This window comes from Penaeus monodon, chromosome 3, assembly GCF_015228065.2.
Source record: "Penaeus monodon isolate SGIC_2016 chromosome 3, NSTDA_Pmon_1, whole genome shotgun sequence".
Lineage (NCBI taxonomy): Eukaryota > Metazoa > Arthropoda > Malacostraca > Decapoda > Penaeidae > Penaeus > Penaeus monodon.
In genome coordinates this window covers 61,325,224-61,346,105 of record NC_051388.1, presented here as the reverse complement: position 1 = coordinate 61,346,105, position 20,882 = coordinate 61,325,224, and the positions used below count along the sequence as shown (strand labels likewise).

The window sequence follows — 20,882 nt, the reverse complement described above, 5'->3', positions numbered from 1 at the left end:
TGTGCAAACACATGATTAAAAAATGTGGTGTGTGTGAGCATGTGCACACATACACACATTTATATCTGCATATATCATATATACGTATTTATACACAAACACACATACATGTATCCTTATATGCACATCTATACATATATATACACACAGACTATACATACATACACACATATATTTATATACATATATATACATATATATATATATATATATATATATATATATATATATATATATACATATACAGTAATATATATATCATAACACACGTGCGTATATATATATCACATATTTGTACAAAAAGAAAATATATACATTCATATATGTATATATGTGTGCACATACATGCTCATTTATATATATAATATATATATGTACATATATGTTATAATTACACAGTCTATTTTCTACTACTGGAATAAGGCCTCTCCTAATCTCTTTGGACACCCTTCCTAATCAACACAACACACACGTATATATGCAATATATATGTATATATATTTATATATAATACATACACACATACGCACATATATATATATTTATATATATATATATATATATATATATATATATATATATATATATATATATATATATATATATATATGGACAACTGACACGCTTGTAATCGCATGTTTCTATTTAAGTGGTTCAGTGACTATGATAATGGTTCTCTGAAATATTTTTTGAAATGTATTACCAATGATGCTTAAGACATTCTAACAATCACAGACGTATAAGGATTAGAACTTATTTTACAGCCCGATAAACTGAACTCTGCATTCGCTGTTGCTCAGACTTACTTGAAACATGATTTATATTTCAGTGTTTCTCAACCTTTTCAGCTCAGTGCAGCCTTATGAGACCTAGCAATATCTATGGCCCTCCTGTAGTCTATATATGAAAGTATTCAACGTGTATTTTTAGGGACATATGGTAACTTTCTATGGTCTTCAGTAGCATCTTTTTTAAAGTTCTTATCGAAGTTCTTAAGCCTGATACACAATAACAGCTAAAGCTTTAAGTTCCTGGGTGCTAGGTTTGATTAAATTATAATATACGATGAAACAGAATATTTTTCATTTAGATATTTCATCTTAAACGAGCATTTCATTCTACCTTAAAAAAAATATTTAAAATCAGTCAGAATTAACAGGCGTCTTATGGGCTCACCTCCTTCCTTAGCTTACCGTGTTCCCAAGTTGAGAAATGCTTATGGGATATGGCACAGCCTGCAGCTCGCTACTTGCCAAACACGAGTACAGAAAAATAGTTGTCGAATTTAGTGATTGATTACAAACTAATGCTGATGACTTATCTAAACAACAATCATCCCTTTGAAACAAACCAACGCCCCCAGTGGCATTAACGCCCACGCTGAGGACCAATGATATATTCAGTTATCCTATAAATCATTCTACGGCACAGTTTTAATGTAGAGGATTATAAAGATGCGTGTTGTATCTCGTATATATAAGATAAAGCAAATCCTGTGACTGGTTATTGGATCATCAAACTTGGTATTTATGCGCAGTTTACATATATCTATGTATGCAGTATTTTATATGGAAAAAAAGCAGACACCACACACAAAGAATATATACTACAAACACACCCATGAATTTATTGATTTGTTTCCATGCTGATTTAGCGACGTGCATGGTCTTGAAACTTTCTTGAATGGAAGGTGCTCCAAAATTGTTACAACCTTAGTCTTACAATCTATTTATATGAGCATATTTATGTAGGCCAAATGTGAAAGATAAAGAAATTGGGGTACAAATAAAGACAAAGAGATAGAATCGAGACAGAAATAGCTCTGACGCGAAACATTACAGCAGGAGACGTTTCGAAGATACGATGTCGTTTGCGGGTACAGTCAACCCACGAGGCCACCAGTCGTGGTGCAAGCCCGAGGGCGGACACTGGCACCACAACCCACTAAGTGGGCCGTGGCGATCAGTGGCGACCAGGCTCCAGCTGAGGCAACAGTTGGTTCATCGCTCGCTCCTGTGAGTATTTGGTCTCTGCCGTTTATTTCTCAGAGACAGACATTAATTACAAATGTTCTTGTTAACACATACATCAGAAACATTAAACACGAAAGTATATGGTATAAAAAGCTCGTGGACTAAATATGTGTACAATATATATGCATATATAACATAGGTGTGTAGATATATCACATATATGTATATACACATATATATTAAATATATATATATATATATATATATATATATATATATATATATATATATATATGTGTGTGTGTGTGTGTGTGTGTGTGTGTGTGTGTGTGTGTGTGTGTGTATGTGTGTGTATGTGAACATAGTCGTAATAACGTATAACGAAGACGAGGAAACCTTGACGCAATAGGATATCAAAATGAACGTAACGTTTGTACCTCGTTTGGAATTCCTTATGAGACGAAACAAAATTTCATTTTGGGATGTTACTTCGTCTGAACTCTGAACTTTACGTTCGTGTTCAGTTCATATTGTGGCACTGTTTCCATTTATCTTTGTGTACACATTACTATGTTTAGGCTTGTGTTCACACATATATATAATGTGTTTTGTATGTATGAATATGTATTATATGCACCTATGATGTCACCCATTTCGGTCTTTGAGCAGATGAACATCTGTGCAAAACGAAAAGCGGACAGTAGATAGGATTCCGATTTCATTTTCAGATGCTGTGTCCTGTGGCATCGCCGCACATCAGGATGATCTGCTCACCGGCGATGGCGATTAGACTCCTGCTGGTGCTTGGACTCTCTTGCGCAGGTGGGCTCGGGTGGTTCGTGACGTACACAAGCATGTAGCAATTCTGGGATTTAAGTGAAGATAGATACAGATATTGGAGATAGATCATGAACTCTTTACATGGTGTTACGAGTAATCATTTCTAGCATGGGAATGCTTCAAGTCATCTGGTCTTTTCCTGTTTTGAATGTTGAAGATCCAAAGAAAGAATTATTTTATTCGTTCATTGCAAATAGACAGGATGAGAGGAAAATATCCCACTTACACGCGCGGATTTACATTATACACCGAGAGACAAGTCGATTCATATGTGTCTAGTGCATACCTGTCAACACATGTACACACATTCATGCATAAGGACAATGCGTGGGTAGTGGAAGGTAGACAATTTGCTCATTTTGAGATACTGTGGTGATTTTTCTGTCGCATTTTATTTTTCGTAGTGATCGCTGATCATTTTCCATACTCTGTTTCTCTTCATAATGCTAACCCTTTTATTATTTTCGTTATCATCATCAATATTACAATTATTGCTATAACAATTTTCTTTATCATTGTCTATTCAGTTGACAGCATTTGTGATTATTGGTCGATTCAGTGTGCTACAGTAATACAATGCATCTCACGCGAAAATATCTGTGATGGTATGATTACCTGTAAAGACGGCTCAGATGAAAGCATTTGTTCTGTAAGTGATTGTTGTACTTCCTTGGATGAAATATAATTAACTGAATATATGACAAGATAAAGCAGATAACACAGGCTGACACACATGTATGTATATGTATATGTATATTATATATATATATATTATATATATATATATATGTATATATGTATATATAATATATATATAATGAGAAATGAAATTAAAATAATTCTTTCAGGGAAACAAGCTTAAAGTTTATCCACCTACTACAACGACCACTACTACCACAGCCACTACAACTACTAGTGAGTAAAGTAATGAGTTAGATAACTAAAGGGACATATAATTAACAAAAAAGAAACGTATATGAACATGCATTCAAGTAGTAGAATAACTTTTAAAATATGCACTTCAAATACGTAGTAAAAGTATTAACATCCCTCTCAAAAATGTATACGCAACTGCTAAAACACTTTTTTTACAGTCTGTACACTTTATCAGCATGAAAACTTCAAGTTCGGTCTGCCATACTTGAATCCTAATGAAACGGAGAAATCCTATTAATATTATATTGCTAAGGTTGTTTATAAAACAAATGCGGTATTTGTGGCTAGCTTTTGATTAATATAAATATTAATCGTGAATTCATTTATTGTATCTATATAACACTATATAATGTCTTACATAACTGCAGAAAACAAGAAAGCGAAAACCAAGGAAGGAATAACATATCTTTTGAACATTAACATATTGAAAAATATTTTCACAAAAAAGGGGAATGCGGAATCGGATTCTTAAATAATTAAATAAATCTTATACACTGTGAAGACGATGTAGCATGACCTATAGAGGAAACTGAATATCATATATAACTTGACAAGTCAATGAAAAACTGGTTAAAGTAATCATTGAAAATAAGGAGCTCGCACATAAGTGAAATATTTTGTTGTGATAATCACCTTTTGTTAAGCGACGCCCGCCCCCACCCCTCCCCCACCCAACAACGTGGAGGAGAGCGAGGCGCTGGGTCAGAGGTTCGCTCGGACCTTCAACGACACACTCCACCACCCAAGATGCCCCAAGTTGTACACCAGCGTCGGGAACAAGTGCCTCTCCCTTCTTTACTTCGTCAAGGTAAAACTTGGCATTGCCGTTATGTCCTGTCTTGTTTGCATTCCTTGTGTATATTGCTTTGCAGCTACGTAAAGGAGAGGAAACTTTTTTCTAGTTTCATGGAACTATATTTCTAAAACTAGATTTCAGATTAAGATTATGAAAAATACAGGGTAAACTGGTTCTGTGAAAGAAGGGATGATCAACCGGGATTACCTATTAACTAAACGATTATTGGTCACCACTGATGCGTTCTCCACTGCCTTCTCTAGGTCGGCTGGGGGGAAGCAAGGGCCCTGTGCTCGGCCATCGGCGGGGAGTTGGTTCTCTACCCTTCTGCCTCCGACGGGGAGTTCGCTGCTCTTCTGAAATACCTGCGGGAGATAGGTGAGTCTTGCTGTTTCTTTAATGAAGTAGGTATGACTTTATGTATATACACACACGCAGATATGTATATATATATATATATATATATATATATATATATATAATATATATATATATATATATATATATATATATCTGTGTGTGTGTAATAACCGTCTCCAACACGAACTTGCCACTCCAGGAACATTACTCAGAATAAGCAGCACCACAACTCAACAAAAGGAATGTGCCACTAGGATCTTACTAGCTTATAGACATCGCATACCTACTCATACCAAAGTACTGATGGCGATGTCTTTATCAGAGGTACTGAGATATCTACGTAAAATTGACTGTGTATCGAAATGATATAGGTAACAACCTTGCCGGACTACGACTCGAACCCCTGCCACTCTAGATATATGGCCCAGAATAGACAGTACTAAAGCAACTGGTCGTGTGGTCCCAGGTTGGTTTAGTATTGCTCATATTGGGCCATATGCCTGGAGTAGTAGACGTTTGTGTCCTTTCCAGGAACGTTTCAGTATTATTCCATCTTATACAGACACTGGTATATATATGCATGAATATGTGTGCGTTTGTATGTGTATATATGTATACACATACCTGTATATAAATACATGCACATACATATGGACACCCACGTACAGTATGTGTGCATTTATATATTCACGCACGCGTACACACATATATCTTAATATACTGATGGACTTCACCCTGCTTAATTTGCACTTTGCTTCATAGGGATGACGACGGACTTCTGGGTGGGAGGCCGGTACACGAAGGACACCGAGGCGTGGACGTGGCTTGACGACGCCCCGATGGACCTCGGCTCGCCCTACTGGGCCGTCAGGTGAGGCAGGGTCAACGGGTCGGGGATGCGACTCACTCGATCGTTAAGTCTTCAAACGACCTCTGAAATCCTAAAAAAAATGATACTTAACTTTGGCTCATCGACAATGGAGAGAAAAAAAGTTCAGTTGATGCATTATATGACACGATTTACAGAAAAAAAAACTAATTTTAGTAATATCAAATGCCATTGGAAGCACATTTCTAAAATTCTTTGGGTTGAAAGCGCGCACATGTGAATCAGTGAAAGGATAGGATAAATTAATCCAAACTCATTACACACTGCAGTGACGTTCCTTTCCCTCGCAGACACACGGATAGTTGCAGCAGCCGCCAGCAGGAGTCAGCGCAAGACGGCAAGCCTGAGGACGTCGCCTACTGGACCAACACTTCGGCCTGCTACCACTACGAGCAGGCGCCGCGGCGCGACTCCCACGAGCTCTGCGCCGCCGTCACCTTCCGCCACTACTTCTACATTAGCGACGAGGACTGCCTCAGCGTCCCGGACCCTCTGTGTGAACATGTTTCCCAGCACCGCTCATGACCTCACGCTCGCTAGCAATCCATAAGCATTGTAGTACTTCAAGAACCCTTTTTGACTTCTCATATTTTTATCATGAATCAGTTATGCTTTTAATTTCGTGAAACGGCTACATAAGAATTTATTATAGTATAGACTTAGTACAAGATAACTTTTGAAGGATTACAATGAAGTTGGATATCATGAAACTTTACTGTATATTTAGTCATAAAATATTGATACAAATATAAGCAAAGTACATAAATAATTACTCACAAACAATAAATATATACATACATATACATGGTATATATACTATATACACATATGCATATATATATCCCGAGTGTATACATATATATATATATATATATATATATATATATATATATATATATATATATATATATATATATAAAGAGTATATAGAGAATATATAGAGATTATACACACGCACGCATAAATTTCAAGAGTCTGTGGGATTGTTAGATAACGGCCGTATTCGCTGGTTTAGAAGAAATATTTACGTAATCAAATAGGCCTCTAACATGAGCACATTATCTTTTGCTTGGTGCAATCTCGAAGTATACCATGTACTTTCTAAAAAATGTAGAAACACGTCCACTAAGTTTCATTTTATTAGAAAAAATATGCTTGATTATAATAGGGTAATATCCAAAACATATAGTTTCACTTAGTGTTTTGTGAAATTTGTTTTATAAACCAAAAGAATGGAGATCGCTTGGACATGTCTCTTTAGCATATTTATGCTCACTTGCTATTTTACAAGCCTTCGTCGAGGCCACCTGTATTTTAGAGGCCTTTTTTCCTTCTCTTCTGTTGAGCAACGGCAAGATTGGTGAGTATCCACCATTGTCAGTGTTCACATGCAGATTAACAGCGTGCGGTCGTGTCCTTTGAAGTACACAATGCATGAGAAGAATACAGTGTACACTGCAGAAAGTGCACGATAATTCTATTCTTGTGTGACAGGCCCTTTGCAGTACCAATCACTCTAAGGCGTCGAGCTTTTCAGTGCTTCCGCGTTACGATAAATAAACTGCCATGAACGTTAATTGAGCCAGAATGTCGATCATTAATATCGAACGGCAGAAAAGTTACTGAGATGGTTATTATATCTATGTTTAAATATACAACATATATGCCATCTGTATATATGCAAGTTAATAAACAGGTGAATGTATGTTTTGCTTATTAAACCCACAGTCTGTTATCCTCTTCTCGCTCTCGTAACGACTAAACTGCACGACTATCAAGAAAGACTAGGAAATGCCCCCTTAATAAGTCAATTGGTGCTGATATGGATCATGGAGCTCTTCACTATGGCTTAACAACAATATTCCAGTCAGCATGAAAGAAATGATAAAGGAGAAGCTGAAAGAAAAAAGGGGCTTTCCCAACACTCAGCTTCTCAAGAGAATTAGAGAACTGAGCCGTGGGAAGTAGAGTGCACTTGACACATTGTATACAAAAGAATTAAAGTAGAGTGGGCTGAACATACAGCTGCATATGAAGTTAGCAAATGGAGTATGAAGCTGACTGAACAGACCCCAAGTAGTAAGCGAAGATCAGATGGAAGGTGGAGGGATGGCACAGACCAGTAGTAGTAGCCATAGTAGTAGTGAGAGAGGTAGAAGCAGTAATAGTCGTAGTAGGCCAGGGATCTGCCGTGGTATCATGCCATGAAAGAGAGGGACAGGAAGATGTTGGCATATGAAGGAAAGTGAAGGCTAGGGAGGAGAGGGAGGGATAGGAAGAAAATGGAGGAGGAGGAGGAAGGGAGGATGTTCTTGTGTGTGCATACTTACAAGCTCACACAGAAGCACGCAGACACGTAAATAGCCGCACATACATCATTGTAACTAATTTATTAATCAACTAATCTACTATCATTGGTATCGTAATTATTGTATCATTTTATAATCATTATCATTATAGTTAATAGTTATCATTATTTCTCTTATTATCACTATTATCATAATTATTGTCATTTTTGTTATTATTTTTATTACTGCTATTATCATTCTTGCCATTATTATTATTACTGCTATTGTTATCATTAATGCCATAATCATTATCATACTTTCTCTTTCACATATACATCGTCATACGATTCTATAGGTTGAATTCATCGAGCTACCTGAAATTACCTTGCATTAATCGCTTCTGCTATCATCTCGATGGCCTTATTAAGAACTCAAATGAACTGTCTGTGGATTTTCTTTTCAAGCAAATTTATTTATGCACTTATTCTATCATTCTCTCGCCCACTCATTTACTCTAACTCACTTGCGCAAACACAAGACACTGCGATTTCCCACGTGCCAGCTACAGTAATTTTCGCAAATATTTCCTTGCAAATGCAATGGGGATTACTGTGCCGTATGCTTTTAAAGACTGATTATAATGCCAATTGATGCATGGTAATGGCGTCTGCATTGCCTGCAAGCATGATTTCCCTCGTCCTCAATTTTACAAGTTGACGAGTATCTTACATAATACCTTATTTTCTGTATTGTATTTTCTCTTCTAGGAAAAAGAAGGAATTTCAAATAAACACAAAGTGCGAAGATAGGAAAATAGTTTTATTTTCACACACATATGTATAGATGTATGTATACCGTAGTGCATGGTAGTTTCTACTACGTACTAGGCTTATCTCTTGGAGTGTGTGTGGGCGTGAGTGCCCACTGTGATGGCTAGTGCTGCAGGTGCTCCAACGTCGCCTGAGGACAAGGCATAATGATAGATAAGTAAAGGAGTTAAAACAACGGGAGGGGGGAGGTAAAATTCAGAATATGAAGGTGAGAGACTGAAAGCCTTTATCATGCCTGGATCATAATTAAGGTTGCAAAAGATCATGTGAACAGGCATCTGAGATTGAGGATCGTTTAGGTATTCTGACTCAATCAAATTCATGTCAATTAATTTGCTATGGTACTGAATCACTGAAACGCTGGACACTTCAGAGTATTTGATAGTGCGAAGGGCCTGTCACATAAGAATAAAATTATCGTTGAGTTTCTAGTGCACAGCGTGTTCTTGACATACATTGTGTATTTTATATGAGACACGTGCACGCAGTTAATCTGTATTGAGAATGAGAATGGTGGACACTGACCTATCACAGTATTGCAGTATCTTGCCTCTGCTCAACAGGAGAGAAGGAAGAAGGCCTCAAAAAAGTCGGTGGATTCGACGAAGGCTTGCAGGAAAACAACAAGCGAGTGCAATTGTGTTCAAAAAGGGCAGTTCAGTCGGCGCTTATTAGTTTCAATGTTTTTAAAACAAATGTACATCGACGCTATTTCACACAAACTTTAGGAGTAATTATGCGAAGCAATGTTTGGACTTGCCCTGTTATAATCAAGCATATCCTAATAAAACAATGAGTCTTCGTGGACAAGCGTTAGCATGTACAGAACTATAGAATGTACACGGTAGACTTCTTGAATGCATCAAGTACACAATAATGTACTCATGTGATAGGCCCTTTAAATTACGTACGTATTACTAGCTAATTAATGATATCAATATTTCTCCGAAACTGGCCCATTAACTAAACACACACAGAAGTTTATGCATGTTTATGCATCTCTCTATATAAATATACATATGTATGTAAACACAAATATATACATATGTATGTCTATACACGCATATATATATATGTATACATATATATATGTATATATACATACATACATACATACATATACATATACACAGACACACGCATATATAGGAAAAAAATATTTATACATTTATATCAACAATTTATAACTAAATATACAGTAATTATACAACAAGAAGTTTCATGGCATCCAACTTAATTGTAATCCTTCAAAAAGTATGGAGAATTAAGTATTATTGTATTAAGTCTATACTATAATAAATTCTTATGTAATCGTTTTCACAAGATATATGTCAAATTAAAAGCATAATTGATTCATGATAACAATATGAGAAGTCAAAAAGTGTTCTTGAAGTAGTACACCGCTTATGGATTGCTAGCGAGCGTGAGGTCATGAGCGGTGCTGGGAACATGTTCACACAGAGGGCTCCTGACGCTGAGGCAGTCCTCGTCGCTAATGTAGAAGTAGTGGCGGAAGGTGAGGGCGGCGCAGAGCTCGTGGGAGTCGCGCCGCGGCGCCTGCTCGTAGTGGTAGCTGGCCGAAGTGTTGGTCCAGTAGGCGACGTCCTCAGGCTTGCTGTCTTGCGCTGACTCCTGCTGGCGGCTGCTGCAACTGTCCGTGTGTCTGCGGGGGAAAGGAACGTCTCTACAGTGTGCAACAATAAGGTGTGGATTAATTCAGCCCGTCTTTTCACTGATTCAAATGAGTGCACTTTTAACTCGCTGATTTTTAAAAATATGCCCTTTGGTAGCGCGTAGGCCAATTATTACTGACGGATTTTGAAGTTGGACATCTTTTTCCGAATAAATTAGTCGCTAGAAAATACTATATAACATAGAGGAAGAAAACATAAGCCACTTAATGTAAAGGGGACGCTAGGAAAGCTGAGGGTCAGATGACCCGTTAACTCTGCCTCACCTGACGGCCCAGTAGGGCGAGCCGAGGTCCATCGGGGCGTCGTCCAGCCACGTCCACGCCTCGGTGTCCTTCGTGTACCGGCCTCCCACCCAGAAGTCCGTCGTCATCTCTGTTGTAGTCGTAAGAATTCTTTTTTTTTTTATAATGGCAGGGTCATGTTGGTCACCTTACTGTCATAGACATGCAGTATGTGTACATTTCTGAATACGTACACACATACATACATACATATATATACTGTTTTTAGTCACACACAGGCAGATACATATGCGCACAAACATACACCTCCGCTCACTCATATATATGTGTGTATGTACAAATATATATACACAAGTACATATATATAGGTATATAACAACCCTCCCTGACCAGGACTCGAACTCAGGTTACTCCGGGTATGAAACTGGAGGATTAGTACTAAACCAACCATACCACACGACCCACTAAAAGGAGTGTGCAACTGGGATCTCACTAGCTTTATAGACATGACCTATCTAATCACACTAGAGTACTGATAGCGAAGTTTTACACACACTGCCCGTGGGCACTCGGTGGAAATTGATTTGGCAATTCAAATTCTAAGTCAGATGTACTGAGTTATACTTATGAAAGTTGGAATAATGCAATGCCGCATTGATATCACTTATAATATTTCATGCATTCAGTGGAATTTCGAAGACGAAACACCGAGGTACTCACGTATCTCCCGCAGGTACTTCAGGAGAGCAGCGAACTCCCCGTCGGAGGCCGAGGGATAGAGAACCAGCTCCCCGCCGATGGCCGAGCACAGGGCCCTTGCCTCCCCCCAGCCGACCTAAAGAAGGTGATGAAGGAAGGTGAGGAAGGACGCAGATAATGGTTTGCAAACTCTTTGACGACTACATAGTATATAGGAACTCCAGCTGGTCAGTTTAATATTTCTCCACTGTGCCAGTTCATTCCGTGTCTAAGTTCTGGCTGGATGTAGTCTATATATGGAATTGAATTTCTTTCATTTCCTTTATAGAGACGTAACACGATATTCATAAAAAAAAACTCGACAAAACAAAACAAGAATCATTACAAAAAACTAAATAATTTTGTTAACAACAAATTTTACCTCAGTGTTTTCTAAACATTTCCAGGCTGGCGCCCCTTTGGCTTGCAGGTGGATTCCCACTCATACATACGTACGAACATACACCTTTTTTGGTATGCTTAAAAAATGTATTTCACAAATAAACAATTCAGTTGACAAATTTATTTAGTTTTTTGTAAAAAACAAAAAGTTACTTATTAACTGCTCCTAACGCCTCCTGTCGCCCCTCCTACCGCCCCTTTTGCCTCATTACCCCAGGAGCGGTACCCCCCCGATTTGGGAATCAGCGATTTACCTTGACGAAATAGAGAAGAGAGAGGCACTTGTTCCCGACGCGGGTGTACAGCTTGGGAAATCTTGGATGGTGGGGGGTGTCGTGAAGGTCCGAGCGAACTTCTGACCCCGCGCCTCGCTCTCCTCCCCGTTTTTGGGTGGGGGTGGGGTGGGGGCGGGCGTCGCTTGAAGGACGGAGACTTTATTTTTTTAACAAGAACCTTTTACCCATTTATCGAGCTGTCATGATCTCCAACTTCCTTTATCCGCTTCAGAATGATACGTTCATAGGCATTAAAAACCCTTTAATTTTTGACATGTTTTTTTTTTCTTTTTAGTATATTGACTTTGGGTTTTGCAATTTTGAAACTCGAAACATCGCCTGACAATGAAATCCCTGTCATTAAAACATATTAGGCAAATGAATCCATAATAATTACCAAAAGGAATTATACAAAAATGGAATCTAAAGGGAAGAAACTTATTTTTGTTCTTGTGGTGTTCAGGCTGCGATATATTACTTGATAAAAAATTTCACGTACCTACAGACACGGTCAGAATAAATGAATGCACACACAGACACACACACACACACACACACACACACAAATATATATATATATATAATTTTAAACATATATATATATATTATATATATATTAATATTATGTATATATATATAATATATATTATATATATATAATTATGTTGCCCATGTCATTGCGACAGATGTTGTATGGATATAACTGAGAATGAATATTTCACAGTTGCAGAGAAGTATTTAACTGTTTCGATTATTTCATCGTCAGAAATATATGACAAATGTATTTCTAATGAAGATATAATCCAAACTGGTCAGATAATATTTTGCACTTGAAGATATTCATTCTCATTCATACTTTTTTATATCTATTATATCTCTCTGTTTTTTCTGTCTCTCTATGAATCTATATATGTATGCGTGTGTGTGAAAATATACAAATGTATAGAGATCTTTATTTATCGTTTATTTTATATAGAATCATATATATTTTATATATCTATTTCTATATAACTACATATCTGCCTACCTATCTCACTATATATGATAAAACATATGCACATATATACAGAATGCACATACACACACACACCCTATATATCTAAATATCTATCTATATATATACATAATTATATTATATATATATATATAATATATATATATATATATATATATAGATATATACATCATATATATTAAATATAAAATATATATATTTATATATATATATATATATAATATAAAATGAAAAATAGTAAAAATTCATTTTATTCGTTTATGCAGGATTTTTGTCGCATTTTATGCCCATAAGTGCATTTTGAGAATAATTGCTTCCACCTGGAAAAAGTTTTTATGGTTAGTAGATTAATTTAGTCTTAATGATATCAAAAGTTTACCCACTTCCTTAGTTTCCCCTACTTACTGGTTGTAGTGGTAGTGGTAGTAGTGGTGGTTGTGGTAGAAGGAAATACATCTAGAATTTCTCCCTAAAAGAATAATTGCCCAATTAAAGTAGCAAATTACCTACTTAAAATAGAAGACTTGTGTACACACGCACACATATATACACATACACAATTTACCCGCATAATGTAGACTATATCAAGCAGTCTTCCGAATTTTCTATTTTTTTCCAGTTAACGAATCGTTTACCTTTATCAACTATTTCACTTGTGCCAAAATTACAGTTACTTACGTTGCAGACGACTTCGTCTGAGTTGTCAGAACAGTCCTGTATGCCATTACAAACGTTTTTTCTTTTTGATATACTCTCCGTTGTAGCACACCCAATGTATCCACAAGAGTAACTGTAAGCCTTAAGTAAAAAAAAAATGATAATGACAACGGCTTTAATACTAAATATACGTATGTGAGTATTCCAGAAACGACACAATCAACAGGCAGCCTGCGACCCACCTCCGCTACAGATCCCAAGCACCATCAGGGACCTAACGACCATCGGCAGCGAGCGAACCATCTTCATTTTGCAAAGGACGCACCAAATCTGAAATTAGTTGAAAATTGGACAAGCTTGACGGTTGTTCTTTACCGTATAACCCCAACACACATATATGTATATAATGTAAATGTGCACGCATATTTATCGTATATATGCATATATATAATATTATAATATATTATAATATATATATATTTTATATATATATATATGCATAAGTAAATCCATTCACACCCCACACACACACACACACACACACACACACACACAACACACATATATTATATATATATAATATATTTTATATATATATTATTTTATATATATATAGTGTGTGTGTGTGTGTGTGTGTATGTTATGTATGCACATATATCTATGTGTGTATTTATCAGTTTTATACAAGGGGCTTTCCTACTGAGCAAAATAGGAGAAGGCCCGAATTCACCAGCTGCAACTGAGGTTTGTGCAGGCAAGAGGCCCGTACTCCCAGGAGCGAGCGATGAACCAACTTTTTGCCTCAGCTGGAGCCTGGTCGCCACTGATCACCATGGCCTCATGGTGGGTTGTGGTGCCAGTGTCCGGCCTCGGGCTTGCCCCACGACTGGTGGCCTCGCGGGTTGATTTGTACCCCAAACGACATCGTATCTTCAACCCACCAGTGATGGGCTTTTATCTCCTGCTGTAATGTTTCGCGTCAGAGCTATTTCGTCTCTCCTCTATCTTAATGTTTCTAAATTGCGCAATTGCTTATTCATCATTCACATCCGTCTTACTTACATATCATCTATTTTATAGGTATATGCATATATGTATGCCTAGGTGAAAATGCATATGTATATTGTATTTTGTGTGTATACATATATTTGTATATAAGTATATGCATATACTCATACACACACATATATACACAGGGTTTTATATATATAAATATACATATATATACAACCACAGACATACAGACATATATATATGTGTATATTTTTATTCATTTATTTATATACATATATATGTATATATGTAATAAACCATAAGACACACATATCTAAATAAAATATGTATGTGTATATATATGCATACACACATACCCCATTATATATATACGTATCACACCCACACATATTTTAAACATACAAAATATATATACACAAAACACATGTATATATGTATATATACGCATACATATATTTAATGTATATAAAAAATAAACACGCATATATATATACTATACATACACACACACATATATATATTTTATCCCGGGACTTAAACCTCTCTCAATTAATTGAGAAGTTTGGCAGTACCCCCTTTTATCTGTTGGGATACCCTTCCTAATCAACAAACTTTATATATATATGATACACAACATGAATATATAATACATATATATATATATATAATATATTATATATATATATAATATATATATATAATATATATGTGTGTGGTGTGTGTGTGTGTGTGTGTGTGTGTGTGTGTGTGTGTGTGGTGTTATGTATGTATGCATGTATATACATGTTGAGGAAGTTTTAGTGGGATTGTCTTACATATTCTTCTCTGAAAGAGAATCGAAAAAAAAAGATAAGAATAAAGGCCTTTTTATTATTTGTTTATTTGCGTGTCTGGCAATCTTGTCTATTTTATTTAATCAGTAAATCATACATTTCTTCTGGTAATATTTCAAAATCGCTAATACTCGTACTGCAGTAAATTATACGGCAGATGTCTTTGTCTGAATTGCCAGTAATGAAACCCTGCGATGAAATGCATCGACAAATTTACAGCACACTGAACCATCGAATTATAGCAGCTTTTAACTGAATAAAGGTAAGGAAAATTATGATAATGCAAATAAAAATAGCAATATCGTTAATGAATATGATAGTACTAACCAAGGTACTTAAGAGGGGTTTGCATCACTGTCTCAATAAAAAATCCTAGCAGGCAGCTATCAAGCTAAGCTCCGACTCATTTATTGCAGATTATATAATGACCTTTCTGCAATCAATCAATGTGAGTGTTTTCTTTTGCTGTAGCTTTGTCCCATTCTTAAATCGCTATGATCAGGTTCTGGCAGATATTTTTATGGTCGGATGCCCTTCCTGACGCCAACCCTATTTACCCGGGCTTGGGACCGGCACTGACTTGGGCTGGCTTGCTCATGGGAGTGTGCCATGCGATATCAGATATAGCTAGATGCACAGTCATTCGTGCAATCTATTTGATATTGTTATAAGTGCCAGATGTAAAACGGCAATTCCACTCTTTTGTTTATGATAACGAAGTTTTAAATACCATAACAACTTTTAGGATACTCGGGGGAAAAAAATCAACTTCATTTCTGGGTTCAGTAGTGGTGTAAGTGATGCTTCTTGGATTTATATGTACCTTGGTCAAAACAATGATGATAGTTGAAAAAACAACAATGCACTAACTGATTGCCTGTCTCAGTGTAAATTCGAGGGGACACAACAATAACCCCTCTTCTGCCTGTCTTCATGTAACTTCCCCAAAACCCTACCAGATTTCCCTTGTGGGCTCCCCTATTCGCTTGGGGAGGGGGCATCGAATTACCGTTCTTCGCCTAAGCAAGTTCGGCGGTGTAGAGGTGTCCTACACAGAACTCGACCCCCCTTTAGTACTGGGGAACTATTGCTGTTAGGTTGATCCCTCCAAAGGACAACGCCTTTGGGTCAAGGGTTCGGATTTGGGTCAGTAACCCTGGATGAATGATACTCCGATACCCTTCTCCCCTCAAGGAGGAAGGGCGACTATGACCGCTCTACGACCCAACTCGACTCTGACAATGGAACCCCAACTAATGACAGATCCGGGAGACCTCCTTTCAGAATTCCAACTGAGAATGCAAGGTTCGCGAATGTTAAATGCGTAGAATGATAATCAATTGTTTTTGAACGTGAACCCTTTTATCAAAAAGGTCCTTGATGATAAAGAGGGCGGCGAAACCGATTTTGTCAGAAAACTGCGAGATGGAAGCCTCCTTGTAAGAGTAGAAAATAACTCCCAGATTAAGGATTTAGTTAAGCTGACGCAGATTCATGATCTAAGAGAAAAAGTAAATATTCTTATCGGCCCAAATGTCTATAAAGGAATAACCTTTTACAGGAATTCGAGGACAATGGAAGAAAGTAGTGGACGTAGTGGACTAAGAAGGACGAGAATGTGCGAAAGAAAACTGGACTTTTTTTTTTCTTTTGCTATGAGTAAAATCCCCGAGTATGTCAGTGTTGGATATGAATGTGTCCAATAAAAATTCAGACGCACCTTGTTAAGATGTATTGGCAAAGACTAAAATAGAATAAATTCGCCTGCCGTAAATGTGTTGAGCCTCACAACATCACTTTGCTAGTGAAGTATCAACTTGCTAATTGTGGACGTCCCTACCAGTCAGGCTCTGCTGAGTGCAGCAGCCTGAAGGAGACTGAAACATTAGGTATATGACAAACAAATGACAATTATACAAAAAGCTACAAGTATCCCACTGACAAAAATTGGGCGATCAAATTACTGTATCAACCCATTATAAACATCTTAAGTAGGCTGATACCGAATCACAGTCCGGAGCGCACCTCCTTGTCCAGGCGACCCCTGTGAGGACTTCGTTTGGCTCTCGATCAGCTCCTCGAGAGAGAAGCAGGTCACTCTCTGCCAGCCGTCTCCCTCGAAAAGGAGAAGCAGAACATGGAGGCTTCTGTCTCCAAAATTTTTTCCGAGAGAGGTTCGCCGGGAAGCGAGGAAGAGGTGCCTCATCCCCCACAAAAAAAAAAAAAAAAGGCTGACAGGGTTTTTTTCCAAACCTCATAAAATGTAATTTTTTCTTCAGTCATTACACAGTGGAATTGTCGAAGTCTTAGAGGAAGATTAAATGGCCATGAATTATTAGACTAGTCCTATGCTCCTGATATTATATCAAATCATAAACAACAAAAACAAAAACGTGAAAAAAAGAAGAAATGAGGTGTTGGTCAGGTCAGGGTCAACGCCTGTAGAAAAACCTACCTTACTCCATACATGGTGTAAAGATTTCCTCCACAATTGTCCTTTCTGCACTAATCACCCTACAGTAGCACACCTTTTATCACATGCCATCATTTCTGTAATAACAGACAAAACCTCGATTTCACATTAACAATTGTATTATCAGATGGTGAAAGAATAATCTAAAAAGTAATTTTTTTTTCTATAGGAGACAAAACTCTCTTACTTTATCTAGATTGAAACAATGAATGGATCCATCGCTTAATAACTTTGGCCACATGCCGCTGGTGATAGCCATTTTTTTATGCTTTTAAACATCGATACTGTTGCTCAAAAATATTTTTAATAATAAGGAAATAAGAAAGAAACTTTGTTATAATTATTGATACTATGATTATCGCAATGCTTTAAAGTACCGATAACAATAAAATGTCAGAAATAAACTTTCAGAAAACCAAACAAAAGGGTAAATAGTTGAAACAGGTAAGACTAGTAATTGACTCCTTGATGAAGTTAAAAACTAATATCACAGTGAATATGCTACTATCTTGCCATCCCAACACGATGTTAGTATAAACGCCCCCGTTCCATTGTAACAAAACTTGTTAGGCGTTTTCTTTTCAGGGGGTAAAAGACCCAAATTGGGCCATGGCGGATAAAAATAATTCTCATAGGGCTCTCGGAAATAACAACATCAAAAAAAAATCATTTAAGTCGTAAACACAACTTCCAGACTTGGCGCCGATTTTAAAATCTTTCTCACTAAAAATGGAAAACTCACATATGAGCAACCAATGCGTCCGCATCTAAAACGAAATACAGGAAAGATAAGGCCCACTGCAAATACTTTCAGACCACTCCCTGGCAAAATCGAAACAGTAATCCTGGCAGTAAGAGGTCTGCATAAAACCAGTGCTGTTGGAGTAGACAACATTGCTTTAACTTTACTAAGGAAATCTACCTGCAGTTGCATACTATCAGTACTCAGGAAAAGAAAGAAAGGCATACTTAGATAAACTCTGGAGAATTAAGGAAGTGGCGTAAAACATTGAAAAAATGTGAGGTTAAAAAAAGCCAGACTATATAACAGAAGTATTAAGTGTCAGTTGTTGAAAGAAATGGACTTTGCGAATCGGAATAGTTCCGGAAACCGGGATAAGTTACCACGCTCATGATAACATATAGATAACAATTAATCTTGCATACATTGCCCGGATCTGTACAAAGCTTTCGACAATGTGAGTTACGAAATGCTTCTTAGCAAACTAATAATTTACAAAATCGATAGATATTGGTTCAGACGTAAATGATCCATTAGAATCGAATCAGTCAAAATACGTAAGATTAAATCAGCTAAACAAATAGTGTCTGTTGGTGATCAAGATGGTATGTTTTAGGCCTGATCCTGTTCACAGCATTCGTAAACGATTTGTCAACCGTGCCTAGAATTGCCTTCTTTTTCTGTGCGCCAGAGACTTGCAATTCCTTCACAGTGATTCTGTCAATTACTTAAATCAATTGATAAGATAGAATAGGATATTTCGACAACATGGTCTCAAAATAAATCCAAAACAAAACAATATATCTTTAGAGGAAATTACCAAAACATTGCTAAAATTTACAATAAACCGAACACTTTAAAATCTAGTAGTGCACGTATATATGGTATTTGAGAGGCATGTCGACATCTATAGAAAGGTAAATAAAGCATAAAACCTCAGCTGAAGCATGATTTCTGTAATGCAAAAACTAGTTCTTATTATTATTGATTATTGTTCACATATGAGGGGTTTATTTCCAAAAAAGTTCAAATACAGATAAGAAATAATCCAGAACTTTACTGCAAGAGTAAAACTTAACAAAATGTACACAAGTATAGACAACTATGACAGTCTAAAATGGTAAAAAAAATGCAGTACAAATATAATAGTATTTTTATACTTGTGCATGATTGTACATTCGCCTGTAAATTCTGACCTCTCCGAACCTACTCTAAACAAATTAAAATGGTTAAAAGTGCAGCATAAATATAATCATGATATTTTTATAATTATTCATATGCACATATTCGCCCACAAGCTCTTATCCCTCCGAACCATAAGTGAAATAAATAACTTCTGTCCAATCGACCGTGCGGCAAATACAAACATATGGACCCATGATATAGAACAGACAAACACAGAAACAACAGTAACCAGAATAACTTTTAATTAAAGCAAAAACAAAGGAGAATCGAACATTCATGACATCAGGTTTCATGATAAGAATGTACTGCATCTCATACTTTCTGTACTATTTCGTTTTCCTTGATAGACCGTAACCATTGTAACAAATGGAATAAAGTATTTTGAATTTGAATTGAATTTGAACACACATATATAGGTAAACAAATACCTCTATATGTGCTCGCGCACATATAGAAGTATTTGTTTATCCATTTATCTATGTATTTATACACAACATATATATAAATGTACATACATATATACACATATATTCATGTATTTAGTATATAACTACACACACACACACACATACACACTCACACATACACACACCACCCCACACACACACACAACACACACCACACACACAAACAAAATATATATATATATATAATATATATATATATATATATATCTATGTTAGTATGTATATGTATTTAT

At 36.5% G+C, this 20,882-nt stretch overlaps 3 protein-coding genes and 1 long non-coding RNA gene across 5 annotated transcripts in view; 2 read left to right on the top strand and 2 right to left on the bottom strand.

Annotated features, from left to right (window-relative positions):
• The window catches only part of LOC119588040, a 9,690-nt gene extending 8,817 nt beyond the window's left edge, over positions 1-873 (top strand). The window contains exon 11 of the mRNA XM_037936741.1: positions 849-873. Within this exon, the coding sequence (XP_037792669.1) occupies positions 849-873 (25 nt within the window). The remainder of the gene's footprint in view (positions 1-848) is intronic.
• A 1,017-nt stretch (positions 874-1,890) lies between these two features.
• Positions 1,891-7,499, top strand: LOC119597700. Of its 2 annotated transcripts, none has more exons than XM_037947309.1 (8): positions 1,891-2,015; positions 2,702-2,795; positions 3,341-3,462; positions 3,662-3,728; positions 4,394-4,557; positions 4,809-4,923; positions 5,668-5,776; positions 6,085-7,499. In XM_037947309.1, exons 2-8 carry the CDS (start codon positions 2,702-2,704, stop codon positions 6,317-6,319), a joined length of 906 nt encoding a protein of 301 aa, XP_037803237.1. In that variant the 5' UTR covers positions 1,891-2,015; the 3' UTR covers positions 6,320-7,499. The 2 variants fall into 2 exon arrangements, with proteins under 2 accessions (XP_037803237.1, XP_037803244.1); XM_037947316.1 differs by having other exon boundaries at positions 1,907-2,015; positions 2,643-2,795.
• Positions 7,500-8,880: 1,381 nt separating this feature from the next.
• On the bottom strand, positions 8,881-9,960 carry LOC119597744. The gene is made up of 2 exons (XR_005230874.1): positions 9,438-9,960; positions 8,881-9,042 (listed from the first exon to the last, which is right to left on the bottom strand). It is a non-coding gene; the product is annotated as an uncharacterized LOC119597744 (long non-coding RNA).
• Positions 9,961-10,034: 74 nt separating this feature from the next.
• LOC119597737 overlaps positions 10,035-20,882 on the bottom strand; it is a 17,491-nt gene continuing 6,643 nt past the window's right edge. The window contains exons 7-8 of the mRNA XM_037947346.1: positions 10,870-10,978; positions 10,035-10,575 (exon numbers count right to left, since the gene is read on the bottom strand). Of these exons, the coding sequence (XP_037803274.1) occupies positions 10,317-10,575; positions 10,870-10,978 (368 nt within the window). The 3' untranslated portion in view covers positions 10,035-10,316. The remainder of the gene's footprint in view (positions 10,576-10,869; positions 10,979-20,882) is intronic.

What these genes read in the sequence shown, in the direction of transcription:
- LOC119597700 (XM_037947309.1), top strand. Translation starts at nt 2,702, where the DNA reads ATGCTGTGTCCTGTGGCATCGCCGCACATCAGGATGATCTGCTCACCG. An exon ending in CAGATGAAAGCATTTGTTCT is followed by an intron (nt 3,463 to 3,661) that starts GTAAGTGATTGT and finishes TAATTCTTTCAG; the next exon opens with GGAAACAAGCTTAAAGTTTA. An exon ending in CACAGCCACTACAACTACTA is followed by an intron (nt 3,729 to 4,393) that starts GTGAGTAAAGTA and finishes CCTTTTGTTAAG; the next exon opens with CGACGCCCGCCCCCACCCCT.